General features: G+C 50.6%; 2 protein-coding genes across 2 annotated transcripts; one reads left to right on the forward strand and one right to left on the reverse strand.

The window, feature by feature from the left end:
* Window positions 1–429: 429 nt before the first annotated feature.
* On the reverse strand, window positions 430–10973 carry MRPS11 (mitochondrial ribosomal protein S11). The gene is made up of 6 exons (XM_080651703.1): window positions 10646–10973; window positions 10378–10518; window positions 4446–4544; window positions 3421–3550; window positions 2386–2451; window positions 430–1669 (listed from the first exon to the last, which is right to left on the reverse strand). The coding sequence occupies exons 1-6, from the start codon at window positions 10708–10710 to the stop codon at window positions 1562–1564; spliced, it is 609 nt and encodes a 202-aa protein (XP_080507829.1). The 5' UTR covers window positions 10711–10973; the 3' UTR covers window positions 430–1561.
* A 15-nt stretch (window positions 10974–10988) lies between these two features.
* MRPL46 (mitochondrial ribosomal protein L46) lies at window positions 10989–20377 on the forward strand. The gene is made up of 4 exons (XM_080651702.1): window positions 10989–11260; window positions 14101–14287; window positions 15701–15874; window positions 19996–20377. The coding sequence occupies exons 1-4, from the start codon at window positions 11039–11041 to the stop codon at window positions 20244–20246; spliced, it is 834 nt and encodes a 277-aa protein (XP_080507828.1). The 5' UTR covers window positions 10989–11038; the 3' UTR covers window positions 20247–20377.
* Window positions 20378–23120: the final 2743 nt, after the last annotated feature.

Raw genomic sequence — 23120 nt, forward strand, 5'->3', positions numbered from 1 at the left:
TCTTCATGGTTTGCATTTCCAACCCTAAGGACACCCATTGGCCCATTTGGTTGTCTCGCCTCCACCTCCTCCACAAAGCTTCCCTTCCATCCCTTCAGCTGCGGGGAGCACCTTTCACTGACACCGGGAGCACTCATGCCTCCTTCATGGACCTTCTCATTGGCCCGCCACAGGCATGTCCAGCTCCCTTAGACCGTGGGCCTGGGGGGAGCAGGGACAGTCACAGCTGCTTGTTCCCCGGAGCCCGGCCTGTTTGCTCAGTCCCCCTGTTTGCTCGGTCTGGTCGAATGGGCAATTTCTGCTGTGGCAGTGACTGCTCTATCTCTTTGGGCTGATAATACCAGGTTTCAGAAACAATGTGTGTATCCAGAATAGAGGAAAAATGAATAGAGGAAAACAATAAGGGAGCCCAGGGAAAGGGATCCATGCTTTTTTTTTTCTTTAATATATTTTTATTGATTTCAGAGAGGAAGGGAGAGGGAGAGAGAGAGAGAGAGAAACATCCATGATGAGAGAGAATCATGGATCGGCTGCCTCCTGCACGCCCCCTACTGGGGATCAAGCCTGTAACCCAGACATGTACCCTGATGGGGAATCGAGCTGGGACCTCCTGGTTCATAGGCTGACACTCAACCACTGAGCCATGGACATGTCAGCTGGGGCAATTGGAAATGGTTTCCCTTGACATGCCGAGTGACATTCTGCCTGCGCCCAGGGAGAGTGTTCAACAGGCGTGTTTGGCACCTGATGTCAGGTGATGGCTTGGCTGAAAGAAGGGAAGACACTGTATTTGTCTTTTTGCCTGAGGAGGGGAGGAGGGGGGAGGGGAGGGGAGGGGAGGGAGAAAAGCTTCCCTTATGCAGCCAGGCCTGTGCCACCAGCTTTGAGCCGCCAGAAGCAAAACTGCAGATGCACTTAGAAGTAATCCAGAACCCGCTGCCAGGAAACAAGGAAGCGTGCCACACAAGCTGTGCCAACACTTGGCTCGTGCCCATGTTCGGGCCCGATGCTCGGCTCTGCCTCTTCTCTGCCCGCGGGAAGTGCGAGCACACGGCCCACCTGTGTTCTCGGGACCCCGGCTGCTGCTGAGAGGGGCAGAGGCAGCGGGCGGCAGCTGGCTTTCAGGTAAACAAGACTGCGTAATGGTCAGCCTGCGTGGCGGGCCTGTCTCCCTGAGTGGTGTCTGGTTTATATTTCAACCCTCCAACCTAGGGTTTCAGCTCAATTCGTAACCTTTTACAGGAGCACGTGGGGGTTACTGTTTGCCAGTCTGGAAGCAGAAGTCTGACAGTCACTTCAGATGGTAGAGATCTTTTATTGGTTTAGGCAGAGCAGCAGTTACTGGTTGGGGTCTGGGCCACAGCCCCCATGTGTCCAAGAGAAGATGGCCTCACTCTGGGCACGCGGGTCTCCAGTCAGAAGCAGGTGCCACGCCAGGAGGCAGAGCTGTCCCTTCCTGCTGAGCGCCGCCAACAGCCCCCTGCAGGGAGCTCCGAGGGGGTGCTTTCTGCAGGTCTGGAGGTGGGCCTCACGGTCAGGTTCAGGTGCAGGTTCCTTCCCATCAGAGCCTGCGAGCCTTCCTGGGGCGGCAGCCGTTGTGCGGGATGGGGGTGTTGTCTGTGATGGAGATCACTTCCAGGCCCCCCATGGTCAGGCCCTGGATGGCAGACTGGGAGGAGCGGAGGAACGGGAGGATGGCTTGGTGCCGGAAGTGATGGCCTCGTGTGTCCAGGCAGGGCCCGGACAGCGAGAAGGGGCGTGGGAGGAGGGGGTGGGGGTGGGGGTGAGTGGAGAGGTTCCCTGGCTTTGATTCCTACTCACAAAGGTCTCCCGACCAAGCCCCTTACCAGGTGCTCAGTGCCGCCCACTGTAGTCACACCTGTCACTTCCACCTGCGTGCGCTCTACCACCTACGTATGAAGGCTGCCTGTGACCCGCACACCTCAGGCTCACACTGCTGCAGCTTTATAACCAAGTTGTTTCCTCTGCCTGGAATGCCCCCTCACCTGGACAATGCCACGCTACTCTTGAAAAGTCAGAACTGTCACCTCCTTGGGGGGCTTTCCTGATCATCCCCGATGGGCTCCCAGCACCCGGGGCACCAGCTTTACCAGTGCACCCACTAGTCTGTACTGAGAGTCCCGTTTGTGATGGTCCCCAGGGACCCCCTTTCTGTTCCCCGGGCCTGGCACACAGCAGGTACCCAGTGAATGTCTGCGGAACTCCTAAGTGGCCTGGGCTTGCTTTCAGCTCAGTAGGTTGTAACGACAGAAAGCCAAGCCCTCATGGAGATCCACCGCAAGGCCCTTCCGCTCGCCCACCCGCGCTCCAGCCCACTTGTCTACAGAAGCACGTGCACCAGTGTGGACAGTCACTGCCACTTACCAAGCGCCCTGGCCCCAGGCCCTTCACCACCACGCGGATGTGGGTCACGCCCTTCGCTGTGGCTTTCTGGAGAGGAGCAACAAGTGGTTAGTGCTCAGCGGGAGCTGCTCCATCCACGCCTCTAGCTCCTGCCCCTGGAGCTCCCGGGGGAAGGCACCCCCAAATGTAAGCAGGCAGAAGGCAGCAAGGACATGGGACAGATGCCTCGGTGCGGGCAGACAGGGGGGAGCACAGCACTCGAATCACAGACTGCGAGTCAGCCACGACCGCCTTTCGCCCAGGACAGCACTGCCACCTAGTGGAGTTTCTAACCATCGCTCCCATGGGCCTCAGGAGGGTGGACGCAGAATCTCAGACCGCCAGGAGCCCGGGACCTGCAGGCAGAGCTTCAATACCCACTAAGCCAGCGTCCTCTTACCATTTTACAAATTTAGGGAAAGTTACATTTTTCTTCACTGATTACAAAGGCATTGTGATGGAAAGCCGGGAAACACGCAGATGTCACCGAACCCGCCCCGCAGAAGCCCTGTTAACACTGACACGCGTCTTTCAAGGTCTAACCTGCCCCTGGGTGGACGTGAGCACACGGTGAGGATCATTAGTGCAGAGCAGCCGATGGCTTGGGGCACTGAGCGGTGTGTGCAGGCCAGGGTTTTCCTTCAGGAAACACCGTGTTTTGGCAGAAGCGTGTGACCCTCTGGAGGCCTGTGCCACTGCACCTGGGCACAAGCTTTGGTCCCAGACCACACCTGGGAGCTACAGCGACTGCGTGGCTCTGAGCATGTCGCAGTGTGTGTGTGAACTGGCTCAAAACATGGACAGCACCGGCGTCTTCCGAAGACTCCAGATAATGAGCGTCCAGTGTCTGCAGTCCTAGTACCATAGATGGTCATAAACGTGCCAGTAGCGCACACTGCCAGTCTGCGTCTAGAAAGGTCTGCCACGTTCACACTCAGACGCGCCCTGCGTGAGGGATCCACCACGCCACGTCTTCCCGGGGACGACTCTCACCCGCCCCCACCCCCGCATACTTACCGCTGCGGCAGCTATGCCTGCTGTCTGCGCCGCGATGCCCGTGCCCTTCTTGGCGTTCTTAAACCCCTCGGTGCCGCAGGAGGTGCGGGCGAGGGGCTGGTTGGCGGCAGAGACGACCTGGATCTGGGTGCTAGGAGAGCAGGGGAGGCACAGAAGAGAAAAGGGACTATTCAGGGGCGTTAGGGAGCGCTAGCTGAAGTCCTTACAAGCCCCAGTGAGAAAGCACGTCAGCTGCTTTTCCTCTGAACTTAACCAGTAAAATGCTTTTTGAACTCTTATAGGAGGCGCCAGGGAGGGTCAGAGTCAATCCCCTAAGCCCGTGGTCGGCAAACTGCGGCTCGGGAGCCACATGCGGCTCTTTGGCCCCTTGAGTGTGGCTCTTCCACAAAATACCACGGCCTGGGCGAGTCTATTTTGAAGAAGTGGCGTTAGAAGAAGTTTAAGTTTAAAAAATTTGGCTCTCAAAAGAAATGTCAATCATTGTACTGTTGATATTTGGCTCTGTTGACTAATGAGTTTGCCGACCACTTAGGGCCTAAGCCACACTGAAAACTGACAGGTCATGTAATCTAGAGAGCTCTGTTATGGACTGAATGTTTGTGTCCCCCAAATTCACGTTGAATTCCTAACCCCAAATAGTATGGTGTTTGGAGGTGGGGCCTTTAGGAGGTGATTAGGTTGTGAGGTGGCGCCCTCATGAATGGGATCAGTGCCCTTATACGAGGGACTCCAGAGCGCTCTCTCGCCCCTCCCACCGTGTGAGGGCACGAGAAGCCGGCCATCTGCAACCCTGAAGAGGGCCCTCACCGACCCACCATGCTGGCACCCTGACCTTGGACCCGTGTGTAGGAAAGCAAATCTCAGCAATAGGATATGCCCCACCCAGCTGACATTTTCATGAAATCTGAGTGAACGTCATAAAGAGGAGGGGGCCTGGGGGACACGTGCATGGGCACCACCTTGCCCTCCCTGTGGAGGGGAGAGGAACCCACCCAGACCTGCCCAGGTGCCCCCTCCCCACTCACTTGTTGTAGGAGGCCTTAATGTGTGCGATGGGGATCTCCTCAAATTTCTTTCCTGCCCACCTCAGGGGGCTCTCCTGGCCTGGAACTGGCGGGTAAATGCTGCAATGAGAACATTTAATGTAAAGTTGTCCTATTTTTAAAAATCAAAGAAATCCATCCGGGTTGAAAATAACCCAGCAGTACAGACAAACTCAACGAAAACAGCAGCCCCGACCTGCCCCCGAGGTGGCCGCCCGGCGTTCCCTTTCCGTCCTGGGGCTGCCGCCCTGTCTGAGCGCCTCGTTGACCAGGCGCAGGGAGCTGCTCTCTGCGAGGAGAGGAGAGATACAGCCCAGCCTCCACCCGTCTTGTCCCTTCTGGTGCAACCAGATCAGTACTTTCAATCCTTTGTAGGATCCGCTTTCTGCAACTTAAAAATGCAGTTCAACCCCTATTATCTCATCACCTGCAGATGGCATTCGACTCTATAAAGAAAGGGCAACGAAACTTTAATAATACTTATCATGACTATAACAAAATCCAGTATCCCTTAGAATAGAGGTCAGCAGACGTTTTCCGTAAAGTAAATATTGTAGGCTGTGTTGGCCATGAGGTTTTGTAGCGCAAAAACGGCAGGCTGTAAACAACAGTAAATCAATGTACGTCGCTGTCCCAATAAAACTTTATTGCAACTGGCCAGATCTGGCCCATGGAATGTAGTTTGCAACCCCTACCCTAGACCGGTGGTCAGCAAACTCATTAGTCAACAGAGCCAAATACCAACAGTACAACGATTGAAATTTCTTTGGAGAGCCAAATTTTTTCAACTTAAACTTCTTCTAACGCCACTTCTTCAAAACAGACTCGCCCAGGCCATGGTATTTTGTGGAAGAGCCACACTCAAGGGGCCAAAGAGCCACATGTGGCTCGCGAGCCGTGGTTTGCCGACCACTGCCCTAGACCAATGGTTCGCTCTCTGAACAGCAGAAGCACCTGTTACTGTGATAGGTAGGCCTGGGAATCTTATCTCCACGACGCCCCAGGCCAGTCCCAGGTGAACCCAGGGCTGAGAACACTGGCCCAGACACTGCAATGAGTTCATGACCTTCTGCAACCTCAGCCCAGCCTGTTCTCTGGCTGCCCTAGGTCAGCACTCGTCATCTTCAGCTGGAGAAACTGAGGTGGGAACAGGGACACAGGGCTAGCTGGGAACTGGTCAGAGCTTTGCTTACCATGCTGTGCTCTTTTTTTTTTTTTTTAATATATTTTATTGATATTTCACAGAGAGGAAGGGAGAGGGATAGAGAGCTAGAAACATCGATGAGAGAGAAACATCGATCAGCTGCCTCCTGCACACCTCCCACTGAGGATGTGCCCGCAACCAAGGTACATGCCCTTTGACCGGAATCGAACCTGGGACCTTTCAGTCCGCAGGCCGACGCTCTATCCACTGAGCCAAACCGGTTTCGGCCATGCTGTGCTCTTTTATTCACGCACTCGCAGCTGTCATTAAGCCCTTGAGATGTGAGCAAACCCGCTGTTCCCCCCCCCCCCCCGCCTACACGTGCAAATGAGGTCTGTGTCTGTACCTGCTCCCGTCATGAAATTCAACAGACTGAGGTTCAGAAAAGACACGCTTATCTGAGAACAGTCCTCCCCTCAGCCCTACCTACTTTCCTAGAGACATTTTTAAAAAACCAAACAGTGATACAAGCGTTACAAGTGTATTCCTTCCTGCTAGGCCTGATCTAAGAGATGATTGAGCACCTCAGCAGGTTTCTGGCTTATCAGCCCACACACACGGATGAGGCCGAGATGACATTCATGTTTAAAACATCACCGCTTCCCAATTGATAGCTTCCCCCATGGACGTGGGAGTGAAGATGATTAAGCCGACTAAAGTCTGAATGGACCAGTGCAATGCCTTATCCAGTCGTCGACAAACTCATTAGTCAACAGAGCCAAATATCAACAGGACGATTGAAATTTCTTTGGAGAGACAAATTTTTTAAACTTAAAACTTCTTCTAACGCCACTTCTTCAAAACAGACTCGCCCAGGCCGTGGTATTTTGTAGAAGAGCCACACTCCAGGGGCCAAAGAGCCGCAGGTGGCTCGCGAGCCGCAGTTTGCCGACCACGGCCTTATGCAGAAAGACAGGTTTGTGAACCAGCAAGGACTTGGAACTCGAGTCATTTAAGTGAAGGCACGGATAAGGTCGGCCTGGAAACCTCCCAGGACCAGTACAAATGAACCCGTGGTTCACCCCACAGAAGCAGCAACGGGCTGCCGCCTCTTCACAGCCATCCTCAGAGCACGGACACGTGGACCGGGGACCCACCCATGGCACCGCTTCTGCACGGCTGCGGATGGACGGACATCAGCCGCCTTTCCCCGCTGAGGGTCCGCGAGGAGGGCCGACTCCTGCTGCTGTCCCTCAGGAGTGAGAACTTGCTGAGCCCCGGGCCAATCCAGCCCCAGGGGCCCTGACACATGTGGCAGGTGCTGGAATCTCCTCTGGGTACGCTGCAGCTCTGCGCCCCGAAGGCGGAGGCCCTGCCTCAGGGTCTTCGCCTATTTCCTACCTGCGGCTCTAGGCACTTTAGAGACGGAGATACGTGTAGAAAGATGCAGTGATCCGAGCTCGTGGCCCACTACCCCCATCATAATTATGTATGTTTTCAGTAAGAGCCTTCTAACCCTGGGCTTCTGTTCCTTGACTTCCCTTTCTCCCGTGATCCTGTGTCCTCTATCCTACCCTGGCTACTTACTCCCGCGGGAACTAGCCCTGCCTTTACCATTCCTGCAACCCCATCACAACCTCGGTTCCTAGCATCACACGCTGGCCACCACCTCCTAGCGCACCCACTACCTCCTGGCGCACCCACTGGCTCTCTCTACTGGGAACTCTTCAATCCCACTCATCCTACCAGCTTCTCCCTTTCCCTGACACCCCTGATGCTTTCTGTTCTTCCCTGACCTTAAGTGAATTATATGGCCAGTCATTATCAATCACTCCCTTGCACACACCCTCCATCCCCACCCTCACCCCTACCCACTTCATGGCACTCTCCGGGCAAACCCCTAACCCTGGTTAAAGCCATCTCTCCAGCCACTCTGAGCCTGTGCGTGCACAGTTGGCTGGAAAAAAAAAAATAGACGGCAATGCTGACTGGTCTTCCTATATCATGTTTCTTAGCCTCAGCACTACTGACATTTTGAATAAGATAATTCATTGTTGTGGGGGGCTGTCCTGCATACCGTGGCCTCTACCCACTACCTCATGTCCCCCAGGCTGTGACAATCAAAAATGTCTGCAGACATTGCTAAAAGTCCCCTTGGAGGCAAAATCGCCCCAGGTTGAGAGCCATTCTTCATTTTAATGGCTTCTAACATCAAGTGGGCCCTCAGCACTGCTTGGCAATCACACAGCACATCTCCCCCTCAATCGTCCCTCCAGTCTCCCAGATGACTGTTTCATACCTTCTTTTGTCTCCTCAAACCTGCTTCCTCACTGCCAGCTGATGGCCTTCAGAGAAATGGAAGCACTCGGAGCTCCCTCCAGCTCCCGCTACCGAACATCTGTGCCCACGAGCTTCGCATTCTCTCCTGTTTTGATCCTTCGCTTGTGTGTGCGCCCCTCAAGGACATCTCTCCGGCAGTGTTCCGCCCCGGCTTCATCGCTCTCTCCCCTCTGCTGCATCACTCCCATCAGCAGAAGAGGCTGCCTTCCCCCAACCAAAAAGCAAACAAAGACCTCTCGCTCCCCAAGCCTCCTTGAGCTACTGCCATTTCTCTGTGACCCTTACAGCACGTCCCCCTTAAAGAACTGACTGTGCCTGCTGTTTCTTCCCGTCTTCTATGCTCCTTGAACCCACTCCAGTCAGACTTCAGCCCCCACCACCCCACCAAAAATGCTGTGCTCAAGGTCACTGACCAACTTACAAAGTTTAATGCAAGGAGCAAGTCGGTCTTCAGCCTATCAAACTGTCATATCAGCAGCATTTGACATAACTGACCTTTGCACTTGAACCACACAAAAAAAATCTCTCCAGGTTTTCCCCCCACTACCTCTCTCTCTTTAAATATATTTATTGATTTTAGAGAGGAAGGGAGGAGAGAGATAGAAACATCAATGATGAGATCATTGATCAGCTGCCTCCACTACCTCTTTTCTGTCTCTCTTGCTGATTCTTCCTCATCTGCCAAATCTCTAAATGTCAAAGGGCTCCAGGGTTCAGTCCTTGGACTTCTCTTGAGCTTCTCTTCTTCTCTTGATGATCTTGTAGTCTCATCATCATCTCTGGTGCGTCTTCCACATGCATGTGTGGCCCAGATCTGTCCCCCGAACTCCATGTCTAATAGCCAACATCGTATCTCCACTTGGATGTTAATTAAGCATCTCCAACTTAGCCACCCAATCCCAAGCTCCTATAGTCTTCCCCATCTTAACTCCATTTTTCTAGTTGTGTAGGCCCCAAATTTGAGTGTTCCTCCATTCCTCTCCTTTTTTTACACCTTACATTAATAAATCACATTGTTTCTACTTTCTAAATGTATCAGTCCAACCATTTATACAATCTGCACAGCTGTCACTCTGGTCCAAGCCACCATCATCTCTTGCCTGGATTATTTCAATGGTCTTCTAACTGCTTAAAAGACTTCTTGCTTCCCTACAGTTCAATGTCAACACAACAGCCAAAGGGACTCTTTAAAAAATGTAAGCATGATTGTGTCAACCCTCTTCACAACTCTCCAGTGGCTTCCCATCCCATCAGAATAAAAGCTGAAGTCCGGACGATGACCTCATGTCGCCCTGTGTACCTACTACACTGCTGGCCTCTCTGCTTCCACCTCCTATTTTTACTCCTCACTCCATGTTGGCCTTACTGCTTATAAACACTAGAGACACTCCTGCTGTCTGTCATACTCCCGTGTTTTACTTGTTTTATGTTTCTTGTCCCCTATCCCCTATAATTTAAGTTCTGCGGGGACAGGGATTTCTGTGTGTTTGGTCACCAATGTGTCTCTAACGCCTTGAACAGTGTCTGGCAATGTTGAATGACCAGAACAGAATCCTGACTTAAAACTCCTTTAGAGGCTCCCAAAAGCCCCAATTACAGACAGTACCCTTGGTATTCTGATTCCTTCTTGTCCTGCTGACCTCATCTGCCATCACACACACACACCTGAGTATCCCATGTTCTTTCACACCACATGCCTTTACACACATGCCCTGTTAGCTTTGCCTAAAACAACCCCTTTCATCTTGTCCAGCTGAACTCCCATTCGGTACAGGTGTCAGCTCCACACTTTCTTCTCTGCAGTCTCACCTGATACACTCTGGAGTTAGACACGCATTCCTTCACACTTCCCCGCAGCCAGCTCTTACCTCCAGTCTATCCCTCATCAGATTCCGGTGAAGATGTTTGCAGGTTTGTCCTTCCCTACTGTGGGGAGGAGCGATGTTTTGTATTTGTATGGGTGCGTGGCACACAGTAGGTTCTCAGTAAATGTTCGTTAAATGGATGTGAAGTACACCTAGCTCACGGGGTGGTGGCAAGCAAGATGCCAGTCCCTAGGGCTGAGCACGAAATCTCCCTAGATCTTAGACCAAAGTGTAAAATAATCAATACCATAGTGTAGCGCCCTCTCTCGTCCCATTTTGCGTCTGCTTAGTCTGTGCGACCTGCGCCCCTCTCAGAGGGGGAGAGAGCTGATCTTACTGTGCGCCTCTGACATCCACTCATTCATCAAATGCTCAAGAAGCATCTCTTTTGATTCTCACAATCTCTGTCGGCACTTTATCCATTTTTAGTCGAGAAAACGGAGGCTTAGAGGTTAATTTTCATAAAGTGGCACAGATGGCAAGAGACAGAGTTGGGAATTCACTGGTTCCCAGGCTCTGGAGGGTGGTGCTGGTCTCGGGAGGGCTGGACCGAAGCGGCCCTCACCTGAAACTGCTGCTGCTCGGAGCCGGGGTCGCCGCCGGAGCCGGGACCGCCGTCTTCTCCTCCACCTTCTGCTTGGCCGCCGCGTCCTGCAGCTGCTGGGCGCCCGTGTGGATGGTGGCGGCCGGCACCCGGGCCACAATCCTGCGGGGACGGACAGCTCACTGAGGTCCCCAGGCCTACCGCCCACCGGAGTCCCCATGACTCACGGGACGAGGGCAGGAGCGTACCCTGGAGGTGGCCGTGGGTTCGGAGGGGCGATCACTCTTACCTGCTCGTGGGCGGCCAAGCCCATGACCACAGGAGCCGAGACCCCGCGTTCTTTACCGCCTGCATGACTTGAATTGACCCCAACGAGTTCCCGTCCGCGGCGCCAGCACCATGAGCGCCCGTGGGGGAGAGCCCCGAGGGAAAGTCACCTGATTCCTCTTCGCCGGGACCGTTGAAGTCTCTTATCCGCGTTTATGTGCTCCATAGTAACCATCGCTGTGGTTTTCAGCTGGGGATTTCTTTCCTTTCCCCTAAATTCTAACAGGAGCCCTTCGCTCCCCCTCCGCATGGAAATGGTTCATCCTGACCCTTCCGGATGCGCCGTCCCCGCGCTGCCTTGTGGGAACACGGGATTGGCCAGGCGGCGGCCGCGGTGCATCGCGGGAGGGCAGGGATGGCGGCGCCGGGAGCGCGCGCGCTGCTAGGGCTGGCGAGGGGCTGGCGGCGCCCGCTGTGGGCCGGCGGCCCGGGTTCTCGCAGCCTGACCCTGGCGGCCGCCCCCTCGAGCGGCGAGTCCCCATGGCGTCTGTGGGGTGCACTGTGCCTGCAGCGGCCACCGGTGGTCTCCAAGGCGCTGACCCCTTTGCAGGAGGAGATGGCGGCTCTATTACAGCAGGTAGATTTGAGGCGCGGGGTCAGGGCCCCGGGGTGCCTTCAGGGAACCAACAGAGACGCGCGGGCTCGGGTTCGATCCCGACTCTGGCACCAATGAGTCTGTGTGACCTTGGGCCGGTTACCTCCCCACTCGGACCTTCAGTGTACTTCACCCGCCAAATGGCACCTACCTTTTGTGGTTGGTTTGGTGCATAGCAGGCGTTCAGTAAAAGGTAGTTTGTTTTCCTCGGTCTTCTTTATTGTCTCCTTAGGCAGCTCTTTAGAGACGCTTCTTTTGGTTTGCGTTCAGCACACGACGGAAGCGGTGGTGAACAAGACGGACTCGGTCGCTAGCAGAGTTGGCAGTTCGGAGAGGAGACGGTCTTTGTTTGGGATTTTTTTTTTTTTTTGAGGAGAAAGTCTCTATGAGGCGTGTTAGGAGAAGGCAGCGGCCCATCCGTGAGATGCCCGTGAGAGAGCCAGCCGTTGTCCTCCCAGGACTGTTGACGTGAGAGGCAAGTGAGGAGCCGTGGGCAGGAACTGGGTGTAGAGGCGGCGAGGGTCTCCAGTCCCCACAGATGGGGGCCGAGGAGTGGCCTGTTTCTCCAGAACCGGAAATGGTTTTCGTCTTCGCCGCTGAGAGCTAAAGCTTCCGTTCAGTGCGTTGTACTCGGTGTACGCCTTTCCTCTCCAAGTGAGACATTAGTCACAGAGAAGCACGGAGCACTTCCTGTGCACAGACACAGCGCTTCACGCTGGCGGGGAGGGCCAGTCAGGAACCAGATGATCAATCCCACGACTGTATACTGGGTGTACCGGTTAGTAATGCGGATTGACTGTTAACCGGTTAAAAATGTGGATTGAGTCTCAACCGGTTAAATGAGAATTTTGTAATCAAAGAAAACACGATAATTTCAAGAGAAACATCAAAAGTGCTTTATTCAAAGTACTGTCCATCGCTAGCTACACATTTCCCCCATCTTTCGGGTAATTTGTGGATACTGTCCCAATAGAACTTGACTTGTTTTGAGGCAGACCATTCAGAGACCCCATTTTCCACTTCTTCGTACGTTTTGAAGGGCTGCTCAGAAAGTGCGTGTGCCATCGATCGGAACAGGTGGTCATCTGAAGGAGCGAGGTCTGGTGAATACAGCAGGTGGGTTAACACTTCCCAGGCAGGATCTTTTAACGTGTCTTTAACTGGTGTTGAAGTGTGTGATGGTGCGTCATCGTGAAGCAAAATTACTTTGCCGTGTCTTCTGGCCCATTCTGGTGGTTTCATGATCAAAGCGTGGTCCAAGTTGATTATTTGTTGTCGGTAGTGATCAGTATTAACGGTTTCACCTGGTTTTAGAAGCTCATAATACACCACACCTTCCTGATCCCACCAAACGCAGAGCATGGTCTTCTTTCCGAAGCGATTTGACCTTGCAGTCGATGTTGATGGTTGACCTGCATCAACCCATGATTTTGTGTGTTTGGCATTCTCAAAATAAATCCACTTTTCATCGCCAGTCACAATTCGATGCAAAAAAGACTTTCTTTTGTGCCGTTGAAGCAACATATTACTGATGGCTTTTTGGTTTTCCATTTGTCTTCCGTTCAGTTGATATGGTACCTGTTTTCCTTCCTTTAAAATCTTTCCCATTGCTGGTAATCGATTGGAAATTGTTTGCTGAGCAACGTGTAATCTTTCTGCAAGTTGTTTTTGAGTTTGACACGCATCTTCATCCAATAATGCTTGTCATTGTTGGTCTTCAAACTTTTTCGGTTGACCTGGACGTTCTTTGTCTTTCACATCGCAATCATCACTTTTAATGCGTTTAAACCAGCGTTCACAGGGATCTTGAGATGGAGCATGTTCACCATAAGCTTCCCGAAGTATACGATCACTTTCAGCAGCACTTTTCTTCAAAATAATGAATTAAAACTTCCCGCAAATGCTCTTTTTTTTGGGCATGAAATTCGACATTTTTAAGCGTAAAAATATCTATGATGTTAGCACCTTCAGAAAATTTGACATATGAAGTTTTGAAGCTTGCTGTCAATACAACAAAATAGTATACATATCAAATCGCATATACTGTATATCAACATATGTGCCACTCCATCTTTTGGAAAAAACCTGCATTATTAACCGGTACACCTAGTAATCGCAGAGGCAGGGAAGTGTTGGGAAGGAAAATGCACAGTGCTGTAAGAGAGTTTAACAGGGACGCCTAATTTTAATCTTATGAGAGGTGTCAAGGCATCGCTCTCCAAGAAAGTGGTATTTAAACTGAGATCGGAAGGAGGAGTAGGAAATCTCCCTGGAGGGAAAACTAGGAAGAAAGAGCGGCGTCTGTAAACTCCATGGGCCAGGGAAGTCCCTGGTGAGTGAGGCTTCCATCAAAGACTGACATGACTGCAGCGTGGCCTCTGTTACTCGCCATCTTTTTTTTTTTTTTTTTTTTAACTGTATTGTTATTGATTTCAGAGAGGGAGAGAAATAGAAACATCAGTGATGAGAGAGCACCATGGATCAGCTGCCTCCTGCACACCCCGCACTGGGTATTAAGCCCACAAACCCGGGCATGTGCCCTGACCAGGAATCGAACTGTGACCTCCAGGTTTATAGGTCAACGCTCAACCACTGAGCCACGCTGGCCAGGCTGTTGTTCACCATCTTGACCTCCAATCCCATGATCACATTTTAGCAAATGTAACTCAAGCCCGCAGTGCTTTCTCTGTCCGTTCCTCCCCCCCCCCCCGCCCCCCGCCGTGGTGTTTTGATTGTATGTCTGGTTGTGTTGGGTGGTAAACTTCTGAGTCTGTCAGGTATGCTGTAACTCTGTTTTATTTTGCCTCTTTTAATTTCCCCAGATCGAGATAGAGAGAAGCCGGTATTCAGACCACGAGCTTCGTGCTTTGGATGAAGCCCAGCGCCTGGCAAAGAGGAAAGCTGACCTCGATGACGATGAAGATGAACGGAATATATTGCTGGTACAGGATTTGGAAGAAATGTGGGAGCAGAAATTCCTACAGTTCAAACCTGGAGCTCGCATAACAGGTTTGTGGTCTCTTCAGGAGAAAAGGGACAGAGGAGTAGAAGAAGCGTGTTCCGGTTCCCAAACAAAGACAATTGCTTAGCCCTGCTCAGTGTGTTAAATAACAGATAATCGCAAATGACAAATCATCCGTCTTTCCGGTGGGAGAAAAACAATTTTGCCCCCAGTTCCTCACATCTGCCCCTACTATAATTTTTTAAGGCCTATAGTATTTTTGAATACGAGATAAGGACGTTGGGATAGTCTTCTTTCTCAATTAAACGTTAGAAATGTCTTCTGAATTTATCTCCTAGTGTGGACTGAGAGGGGGGAAATTAAGCCTTTTCCACTAGCTCCCCGTGCTTGATCTGAAACCCTCCTGAAGCACGGGGTGAGTTCTCCTGTCCTGTTTCACAGAGGGGTGCCACAGAGAAAGGGGCTAGTGAAGTCAGAAACAGCGTCAACACCAGTGGAGCAGGGTTTGCATTAGTGTGGGTATTTGCCTGTTTTTCAGAAGCTGAAAGTACTTCGTGGTTTGCTCTCTAAAGGAGAAGTTCAGCTTTTGGGTTCCTCTTCTTATATTTTAGTTTCCTCAAGATTGTGAGGCTTTACCTTGGCCGAGGCCAGAGTTAGAGAGATGGGTCAGGACAGGATTGTAATTTAATTACAGTAGTCCCCCTCATCCTCAGGGAATACATTTCAAGACCCCCCCCCCCCCCCCCGCCCTCAGTGAGTGCTTGAAACTGTATAGTACCAAATCCTGTATATACTGTGTTTTCCCCTATACATATACACCTGTGGTAAAATTTAATTTATAAATTAGGCACAGTAGGAGATTAACAACAGCTAATAATAAAACAGGATAATTATAGCAATATACTGTAATAGAAGTTGTGGATGTGGTGTGTCTTTCTCAAAATACCTTGTTGTGTTGTACTCACCATTTCACGTATAGGAAGCACTGCATGGCTTCTCTTTGGCATATCTGAACGGCTAGCATTACTACTCTTGCACTTTGGGGCTAGGATTAAGTAAAATAGGGGTTACTGGAACACAAGCACTGTGACAGTTGATCTGATAACTGAAATGGCTGAGTGACTGACGGGCCAGGAGAGCATACAGCCTGGAGACGCTGGACAAAGGGATGGTTCATATCCCTGGAGGGATGGAGCAAGATGGCACCCAATTTCATCTTGCTGTTAGGAATGCGGTGCAATGTAAAACTTTTGACTGGTTTATTTCTGGAATTTTCCATTTATGATTTGATTGCGGGTGACTGAAATGGCAGAAAGCACAACCACAGATGGAGAGGGACTCTAAGTTTTGTTGAGAGCAAGCGTTGTGGCTCTACCTTAAAGGAAGACTGTAAAGCTCTAATCTCCTTGGTTCTGGCAGATCACATGATCTCGTCTCCTCTGACCCCCATTTCTTCGCAGATGCCGATGAAAAGAACGACCGGACCTCACTGCACCGGAAGCTAGACAGGAACCTTGTTCTCTTGGTTAAAGAGAAGTTTGGCGACCAGGATGTTTGGGTGCTGCCCCAGGCAGAGTGGCAGCCGGGGGAGACCCTCCGAGCAACAGCTGAGCGAACCCTGGCCACGCTGGCAGGTGAGTTCTCGCCACCCTCTCAACCCCATGAGGTGCACTTTGGACTCAGCCAGAGGATTTAAAGGCTGACCGAGGACGGTTTAAAGGTAAGGATTTTCCTTAGATCAGGTGAGAGTGTGTCTTTGTCCCACTGAGATTTTTAAACTTAGTACATTGATTCTTGAACAACATGGGTTTGAACTGTGCAGGTTCACGTATATGCTGGTTTTCTTGAACAAGTATGTATAAATGTATTGTTTTCTTAATAACGTTTTCTCTAGTCTACTTTATTGTAAAAATACGGTATATAATCCACACACATACGGAATATGTGCTAATTGACTGTTATTGGTAAGGCTTCTTGCCAACAGTAGGCTTTTATAATTAAATTTGGGAGGGGTCAAAGTTATATGTGGACTGTGGCTGCCTGGGGGGTACCACTTTGTTCAAGGATCAACTGTACATTCAACGTTGTTGTTCCTGCCATTTTCTCAGCCTGCTTATCTTCGTATCCTTGCTCTTTGGCACCGCCACTGTCCTGTTCACCCAACTAGAAGCCTCAGAGTGATCCTTGAGCGCATTCCGACGTCCATAAACTCTTGAGACCTACCTGGGCTGCTCTAAGTATTCTCATTCCCACAGCTTGGGCTTTGATACCGTGACTTCTCCCCAGGGTTTCTCAGCCTTGCCCTGTTGGTGTTTGGGGCAAGAGTATTCTTTGTGGGCACTGTGATGTGCCCTGTGGCATGTTTAGCAGCATCTGTGGCCTGTGCCCATTAGATGCCAGTGGCACTAACCCATCCCCACCCCCTGTAGTGTGACAACCAAAATGATAGCCAGAACCATCTGGAGCAGTGGTTCTCAACCTTCCTATGCCGTGACCCTTTAATACAGTTCCTCATGTTGTGGGGACCCCCAACCATAACATTATTTTCGTTGCTACTTCATAACTGTAATTTTGCTGTTAATGAATCGTAATGTAAATATCTGTGTTTTCCGATGGTCTTAGGCTCTACAATAGCGGTTCTCAACATGTGGGTCGCTACAGGTCGCCTAAGACCATTGGAAAACACAAATATTTACATTACGATTCATAACAGCAGCAAAATTACAGTTATGAAGTAGCAACGAAAATAATGTTATGGTTGGGGGTCCCCACAACATGAGGAACTGGTTTAAAGGGTCGCGGCATTAGGAAGGTTGAGAACCACTGATCTAGACGTTGCCAGGTAATAGCCGGGGAGCGAAATCACGGTGCGTGAGAACTGCTGCGCTGGACGGGTGAAGTAGATTCCGAATGCGTTCCCCCTTTGTGTCACACCCTTCCGTGCTGCCGGAATGAGCTTGCTCAAACAGATCCCTGTGGCTTCTCTCCCTAGAATCCTTACAGGGTTTCCCATAGAAGTTCGGACATTCAAGCATGGCCTGCAAATCCTTTCTGTTCTGATCGCGAGCTCATCAGTCTTCCGTCTCACCTCATTAATGTGTAGTCTAAGTTCTAACCTAGCAAACCTTTTGCGTTCCTTGAATAATGTGGTCTTTCATGCACCTCTGCTTTGACGCATGCTGGTCCCCGATTGGCTGCTTTTACTCCTCTGGTCTGACTGCTCAGTTTTTAAGTCTCAGCTCGTTGGTTAAACATGCTGTGGTGGAGGTTTGTCCTGGCCTCCGGGGAGGGAGAGCTACGCCTCCCTGAGGGCTCCGTAGCACTGCGTGTGCCTTACTCAGTGTGTACAGCAAACACTCTGCCTTCCATTTGCTGGCCCTGTGCAGGCAGTGGGGTCACCCTGATGACATCACAGGACATTACTCCTGCTCCCTGGGAGCTTCTGTGCTGGTGGAGGGTATGCTCTTTCACTTATCCCATTGCCCTGTGATTGTTTATTAACACGTTTCCCTCCCCAGCCAGAGTTCTGACTGCCTTGAAGGTACGTGCAGTATCTATTCCTCTCCATCCTCCAGCTTTCAGCAGAGTATCTGGCCCGAGGAGATATCTCCTGAGTGTTTCTGAGAAAGTGGATTTGGCAGGATCAGTGCACAGCCTCTTTACGGGCCCTGCCACCATCTTAAGTACCCTTTCCCTCGAGGGGCCTGTGTGGCCTGCAGGAGAGGGAGCACGCAGATAGAAGGGGCGGGGGGTGGGGGTACTTTGCTGTGCCCAGTGGTCCTGCAGAATGAGCCTAACATTTGCAGTTTTCAGGAGTGTTGTAAAGAAGTGCCTGTTTGCCTAGGCCTCGCCAACATAAAATAGTCCCGTTTTAATTGTTGCCTATCCAGTCAGTAAAAATGACTGCTTTTGGATTGGCATTTTCCTAATTGCTGGTGAGAGTGACCATCCTTTCATGTTTATTGGCTGTTTGTATTTCTTCTTCCATGAACTACCTATTCAGATTCTTTGTTCATGTTTGTAACGAACTGTTTCTTTTTTATTTTCTTGATTTGATTACTTTTTAATCCATTTTCCCCAGGTTATAGAAATTAAGTGGCAATTTCAGAAAGATACAAAGAAACATACAGATATAATCTCACCACTCACAGATACCCACTATTGACATTTTGTATATAGTGTTACTGTTTTTTAATATGGAGAATGACAATTCATTGTAGATGGTGAAAAATTTATCAAACAGTGTCTAGTAAACGGATCACAGGGTAAGAAGTAGTTTTCCCTTCTCAGAGGCAACCACCATCAGCAGTTTTGGTATGTTTTTAGAATTGCACATATGGTATCTGTTTCTTTTACCCACACAGAGCATATTTATACAGTTACATACTTTTTTTCTCCTCTCATATAGAGCCTTTAGTTGTCTATATCAGTACACGAAGACATAGCTCGCACTTTAACACCAGCGTGCTATTTCACATGTGCACGTACTGTCATTTGTTTAACCAGTCTGTCGCTTTTACAAATAAAGGGGCAGTGAACATCCTTATACACTCATCTTTGCTCACACGGGCAGGCAGAGTTGCTAGATCACAGGGGCTGTGTAAGTAAAATTGATACCTTGACAAACAGAGCAATCATACTCATTTACATCCATTGCCGAGTACCCATGTTTTCTTAACCTCGACAAGCTGTGTACCGCTCAGTTTTTGAACTTTAGTAATAATAGGTTATTTTAATTTCTGTTTAATAATAAGATTGAGCCTACTTTAATGAGTTTGATACTGACTTCCATGTGAACTTCCTGTTCATATGCTTTGTTCATTTTTCTTTTAGATTTGTTTTTTTTTTCCTCATTGATTTCTGAATACTTCTTATACCTTAAGGTATTTCTCTTTGAATGTGTTGAAATATTTTTTCTAGTTTGTCATTTTGTCTTTGACTTTTTTATGGTGGTGTGTTTTTTTCCTTGAAGAAAGGTTTAATTTTTATGTAAATGTCTTTTTGAATTTTGTATTTTGTTTAGACCTTCCTCTCTTAAAAATGATGCAGAAAATAAAGTACTCTTATGGTCTCTTTTTTTTTTTAAATGAAAAATTTAAAAATATGGCAACATTCAGAAAATATTAAATATCCATGAAACCATCAAAAATGAATAAAAATCTAATGAAACATTTAAGTCTCTGTTGTTAAATCTTTTGTCTGTGCGGTATCAATTTTGACATGAGGGCTGAGATCCAGCTTTCTATTTCTTGTTTAGCTCGCCAGTTCTCCACATGCCTTTCAGTAACCCATCATTTCCCCATCCTTTGGGGAAATACTGGGATGGGGTTATTAAGCCCTTTGTTATACATTGCAGGACTTATCTACCTACCTTTGTCTTTTAACTTTGGTTATGGTGTGTTCACCCTACAGAAGTCAAATCAGGTCCTTTTCATGCTTTCCGTGAGACACTCCTTTAAAAGGCTGATGAGTTTTGCTTTCCAGATACCAAGTGACTTGGTCCTTCACCAGCAGACGGTGACGGGGCTGAGTCTAGAAGCTCAGCGCCGTGACTCCCAGCAGTGGTATTGGAGCTGCATTGCTGGCTTCAGTCTGAAAGCAGAGGCTTGGCACATGGAGTGGACCCAGTGAATCGGCTCTTGAGGAATGACCGCGGGGATTCCGCACTCCCCGGGATTTCTCTTACTCTGACCTTGGCCGGAATCAACAGGTGGGTGTGTCCTCATCTTGCGATTCTGTTTTCCCCCTCCCTCAGAACACAACATGGAAGCCAAGTTCCTGGGAAACGCACCCTGTGGCCACTACAAGTTCAAGTTCCCCCAGGCAGTGCGGACAGAAAGTAGCCTCGGGGCCAAAGTATTCTTCTTCAAAGCGCTACTCCTCACTGGAGACTTTTCCCAGGCCGAGAAGAAGGGCCAGCATGTGTGGGTCAGCAAGGAGGAGCTGGGTGACTATTTGCAGCCCAAATACCTGGTCCAGGTGAGGAGGTTCCTGTTGGACCTCTGATGGACTCGGCTGCCTGTGGATGATGCTCGGACAAGGCTGCAACTGGGGCCTCAAGGACGTTTTGTGGTTCCCCATCTTTGCAGGGGATCTCAAGAAGCAAACAATTCTGAGAAATAAATGAGTTGATCATTGTGTGGTCTTGGCTGGTTTGTCCTTGGAGAAGGACTGGCTTCTCTCCCTGTGAATAGAGGGCCAGCTCCGAGGGTGCCTTTCCCTTTTCTCTCCCAGCTGGTGGTTGGGTGTCACATTGCTGTAGTGAATCAGCTGGCTTCCTGGGCCAGGGAGAAAACAAGGAAATGAATCCAAAAGGCTTGTGTTCTGTGACAGCTTCTAGGCACGTGTGTGCGCGCGTGGGGACAAAATCTGTATAGTTTTCTTTTAACCATTTCCCCTTTGGTTATTTTCTCCCTTTCTACTTGGTAGATGGAAGTATCAGTCTAGCCTAGGGAATAATTCATTCACTCTTTTCTGTTTCTCTTGTTTTATTCATTATTATTATTATTATTATTATTAAAATATATTTTATTGATTTTTTTACAGAGAGGAAGGGAGAGGGATAGAGAGTTAGAAACATCGATGAGAGAGAAACATCGATCAGCTGCCTCCTGTACACCTTCTACTGGGGATGTGCCCGCAACCAAGGTACATGCCTTTGACCGGGATCGAACCTGGGACCTTTCAGTCCGCAGGCCGACGCTCTCTCCACTGAGCCACACCGGTCAGGGCTATTCATTATTTTTTATTTTAATTTTTTTTTTTTTATTGATTTCAGAGAGGAAAGGAAAGGGGGAGAGAGAGAAACATCAGTGATGAGAGAGAATCATTGATCAGCTGCCTCCTGCACGCCCCCCAGTGGGTATGGAGCTGGCAACTTGGGCATGTGCCCTGAGTGGGAAACCCTGACCTCCTGGTTCATAGGTCAATGCTCAACCACTGAGCTACACCAGCCGGCCCTGAATTGGCTTCTTTCCCCATGAGTACTGAACTTGGGAGTCAGAAAGCCTGACCTTCAGCAGGTTACAGCTACTCTCACTGTTAGCAACAGTGGTGTGACCCTGAGTGCTAGGCTCATACCTGCAACACACATTTCCATTCAAACCAGCGAGGCCGGCATCATCACGCCGTCGTCCCGTGTAAAAGATGAGAACATAGACTCGGAGGGAGGCGCTAACCTGGTTAGGGTAACTCGCAAGTAGCAGGGCCAAAGTGAACCCCGATCTGTGTGCAAAGCTAGTTCTTAGCCATTCTTAGCTTTCCCTCTCATCTGGAAGACGCTGATGAGACTCTCAGAGGATGTGGGAATTTATGTGAAGGTACTTAGCGCTGTGTGCGGCTTGTGAGACACACTCAGCGAGTGGTTCCTCCTTCCAGAGGCTTTAGAGTCCTACGTTCTGGATTCAGCTGTACCTTCCGCTTTTCTTCTCCCATTCTTTCCTTTTCCAGGCTTTATGTTAACGAAGAGTTTCTGTCTGACTTGTCTGATAAGGGACATGGGTAATTTGGACATTAGTGTGTTCATTCCACAGCCAATCTCAAAATGCGTGGGTGGCAGGCCAGCCCCATCATCACAGCCAGCGGGTTGGGCATGTCAGCCCCGCCCCACCCCGGGCCAGGAAATCCGGAGCCACTGTTAGCACAGGCTTATGGGGCACTAAAGCCAGAGTAGACCCACTGACCCATTCTATTACACCAGCAGGGGAGAAAGAAACAGCAGAAAGGTTGCCAATCCAGTCACTAAGAGCGCTAAGCTGCAGGCGTGCAGAGCAAGACGAAGCCCGTGTGCTGGAAACCTTAGGGCAGCCCCGTTCCCCCCCTTCTCGGCTTTATTCCCTGGAAGCCTGGATTGGAGCCAGTCATCATGGCTGTCTGTCACCTTCCACTTGCCTTGGGAAGTCCAACACCACAGGAAGTGAAGGAAGAAACTGCTCTGCCCCCTGCTCCCAGGAGCGGGGTCCTGAGCAGGTGTGGCTGTAAAGGTGCAGGCGTAGGCCCAGGCAGCCAGCGCTGCTGCAGCTGAGGGCGGGCCCCTGTGAGTCCGGGGTGGGGACAGCCAGGAATAGGTGCGTGTGTGTACCTGGCATGTATGCACACACGCGCACAGTAGCCACTCTGCCCCAAGTCATCCTCAAAGGGGCCAGAGAAGCCGGCGGCAGGTTTGTTGAGGGTTTGGCAGTGCGTGAACACCACCGATTCCTGAAAACCTGGCTACCCAGGCCCCAAGTCACTGCTGAGCGGCTGAGAAGGGACTGAGGTGGGAGGGAGAGACCTCCAGGTTCACCATTCGAAAAATAGCCCCAATGCTAGTAGGGAAGACAAAATGGGGAACACCCTGAGAACGGGGTTCGGGAGGGCACCTCCAGGCTAGGGAGCCTTGGGGTTTTCAGGGCTCAGAGAGGATACCCCAGACGAAGAAGCCTGGAGGAGGTGGAGGGGGTTAGGCAGGGCTGCAGGGCTGGTGGGCTGGGCTCATATGCATGAGCGCCACAAGGTGGCAGGCTTTGCCTGACAACCAGGTTCCTCGCAGCCTCGCCGCACCTGGCCTGAGGTCCCTGCCTTGGAGAAGAGCCCCCCTGTGCCCTGCTCCGTGGGCCGGAGGGGCGGCCCGAAGCTGACGTGTAGCCAGCCAGGACATCCGTGGGCCCGTCCCCTTACTCCGCCTCCCGTGATTCTCAAGTCAGCCGTGTGTGGAGACTTCCTCTTGCCACGTGCTGATCAGGGCGGTGAAGGGACTCTGGATTTAGGCTTATGGGTTTGGACTGAGCTGTGTGACACTAAAGCCACCCACTGCCCCCCTGCTGTCTGGGCGATCACCTTTGAATCATCGAGTTTGCACACCTGCCCTCCAGGTAACCTGCTGCAGGGTCACGGACCCCT

Source organism: Plecotus auritus (assembly GCF_963455305.1).
Source record: "Plecotus auritus genome assembly, chromosome: 15".
Classification (NCBI taxonomy): Eukaryota; Metazoa; Chordata; class Mammalia; order Chiroptera; family Vespertilionidae; genus Plecotus; species Plecotus auritus.

Bases quoted from the DNA above. Each gene is read 5' to 3' on its own strand.
- MRPS11 (XM_080651703.1), bottom strand. From the start codon at position 10,710: ATGCAGGCGGTAAAGAACGCGGGGTCTCGGCTCCTGTGGTCATGGGCT. The intron at 10,519-10,645 runs GTAAGAGTGATC...CCGTCCCCGCAG, and splicing joins GCTTGGCCGCCCACGAGCAG to GATTGTGGCCCGGGTGCCGG. The intron at 1,670-2,385 runs GTAAGTGGCAGT...CGCTCCTCCCAG, and splicing joins GCCTGGGGCCAGGGCGCTTG to TCTGCCATCCAGGGCCTGAC.
- MRPL46 (XM_080651702.1), top strand. From the start codon at position 11,039: ATGGCGGCGCCGGGAGCGCGCGCGCTGCTAGGGCTGGCGAGGGGCTGG. The intron at 11,261-14,100 runs GTAGATTTGAGG...TAATTTCCCCAG, and splicing joins TGGCGGCTCTATTACAGCAG to ATCGAGATAGAGAGAAGCCG. The intron at 15,875-19,995 runs GTGAGTTCTCGC...CCCCTCCCTCAG, and splicing joins AACCCTGGCCACGCTGGCAG to AACACAACATGGAAGCCAAG.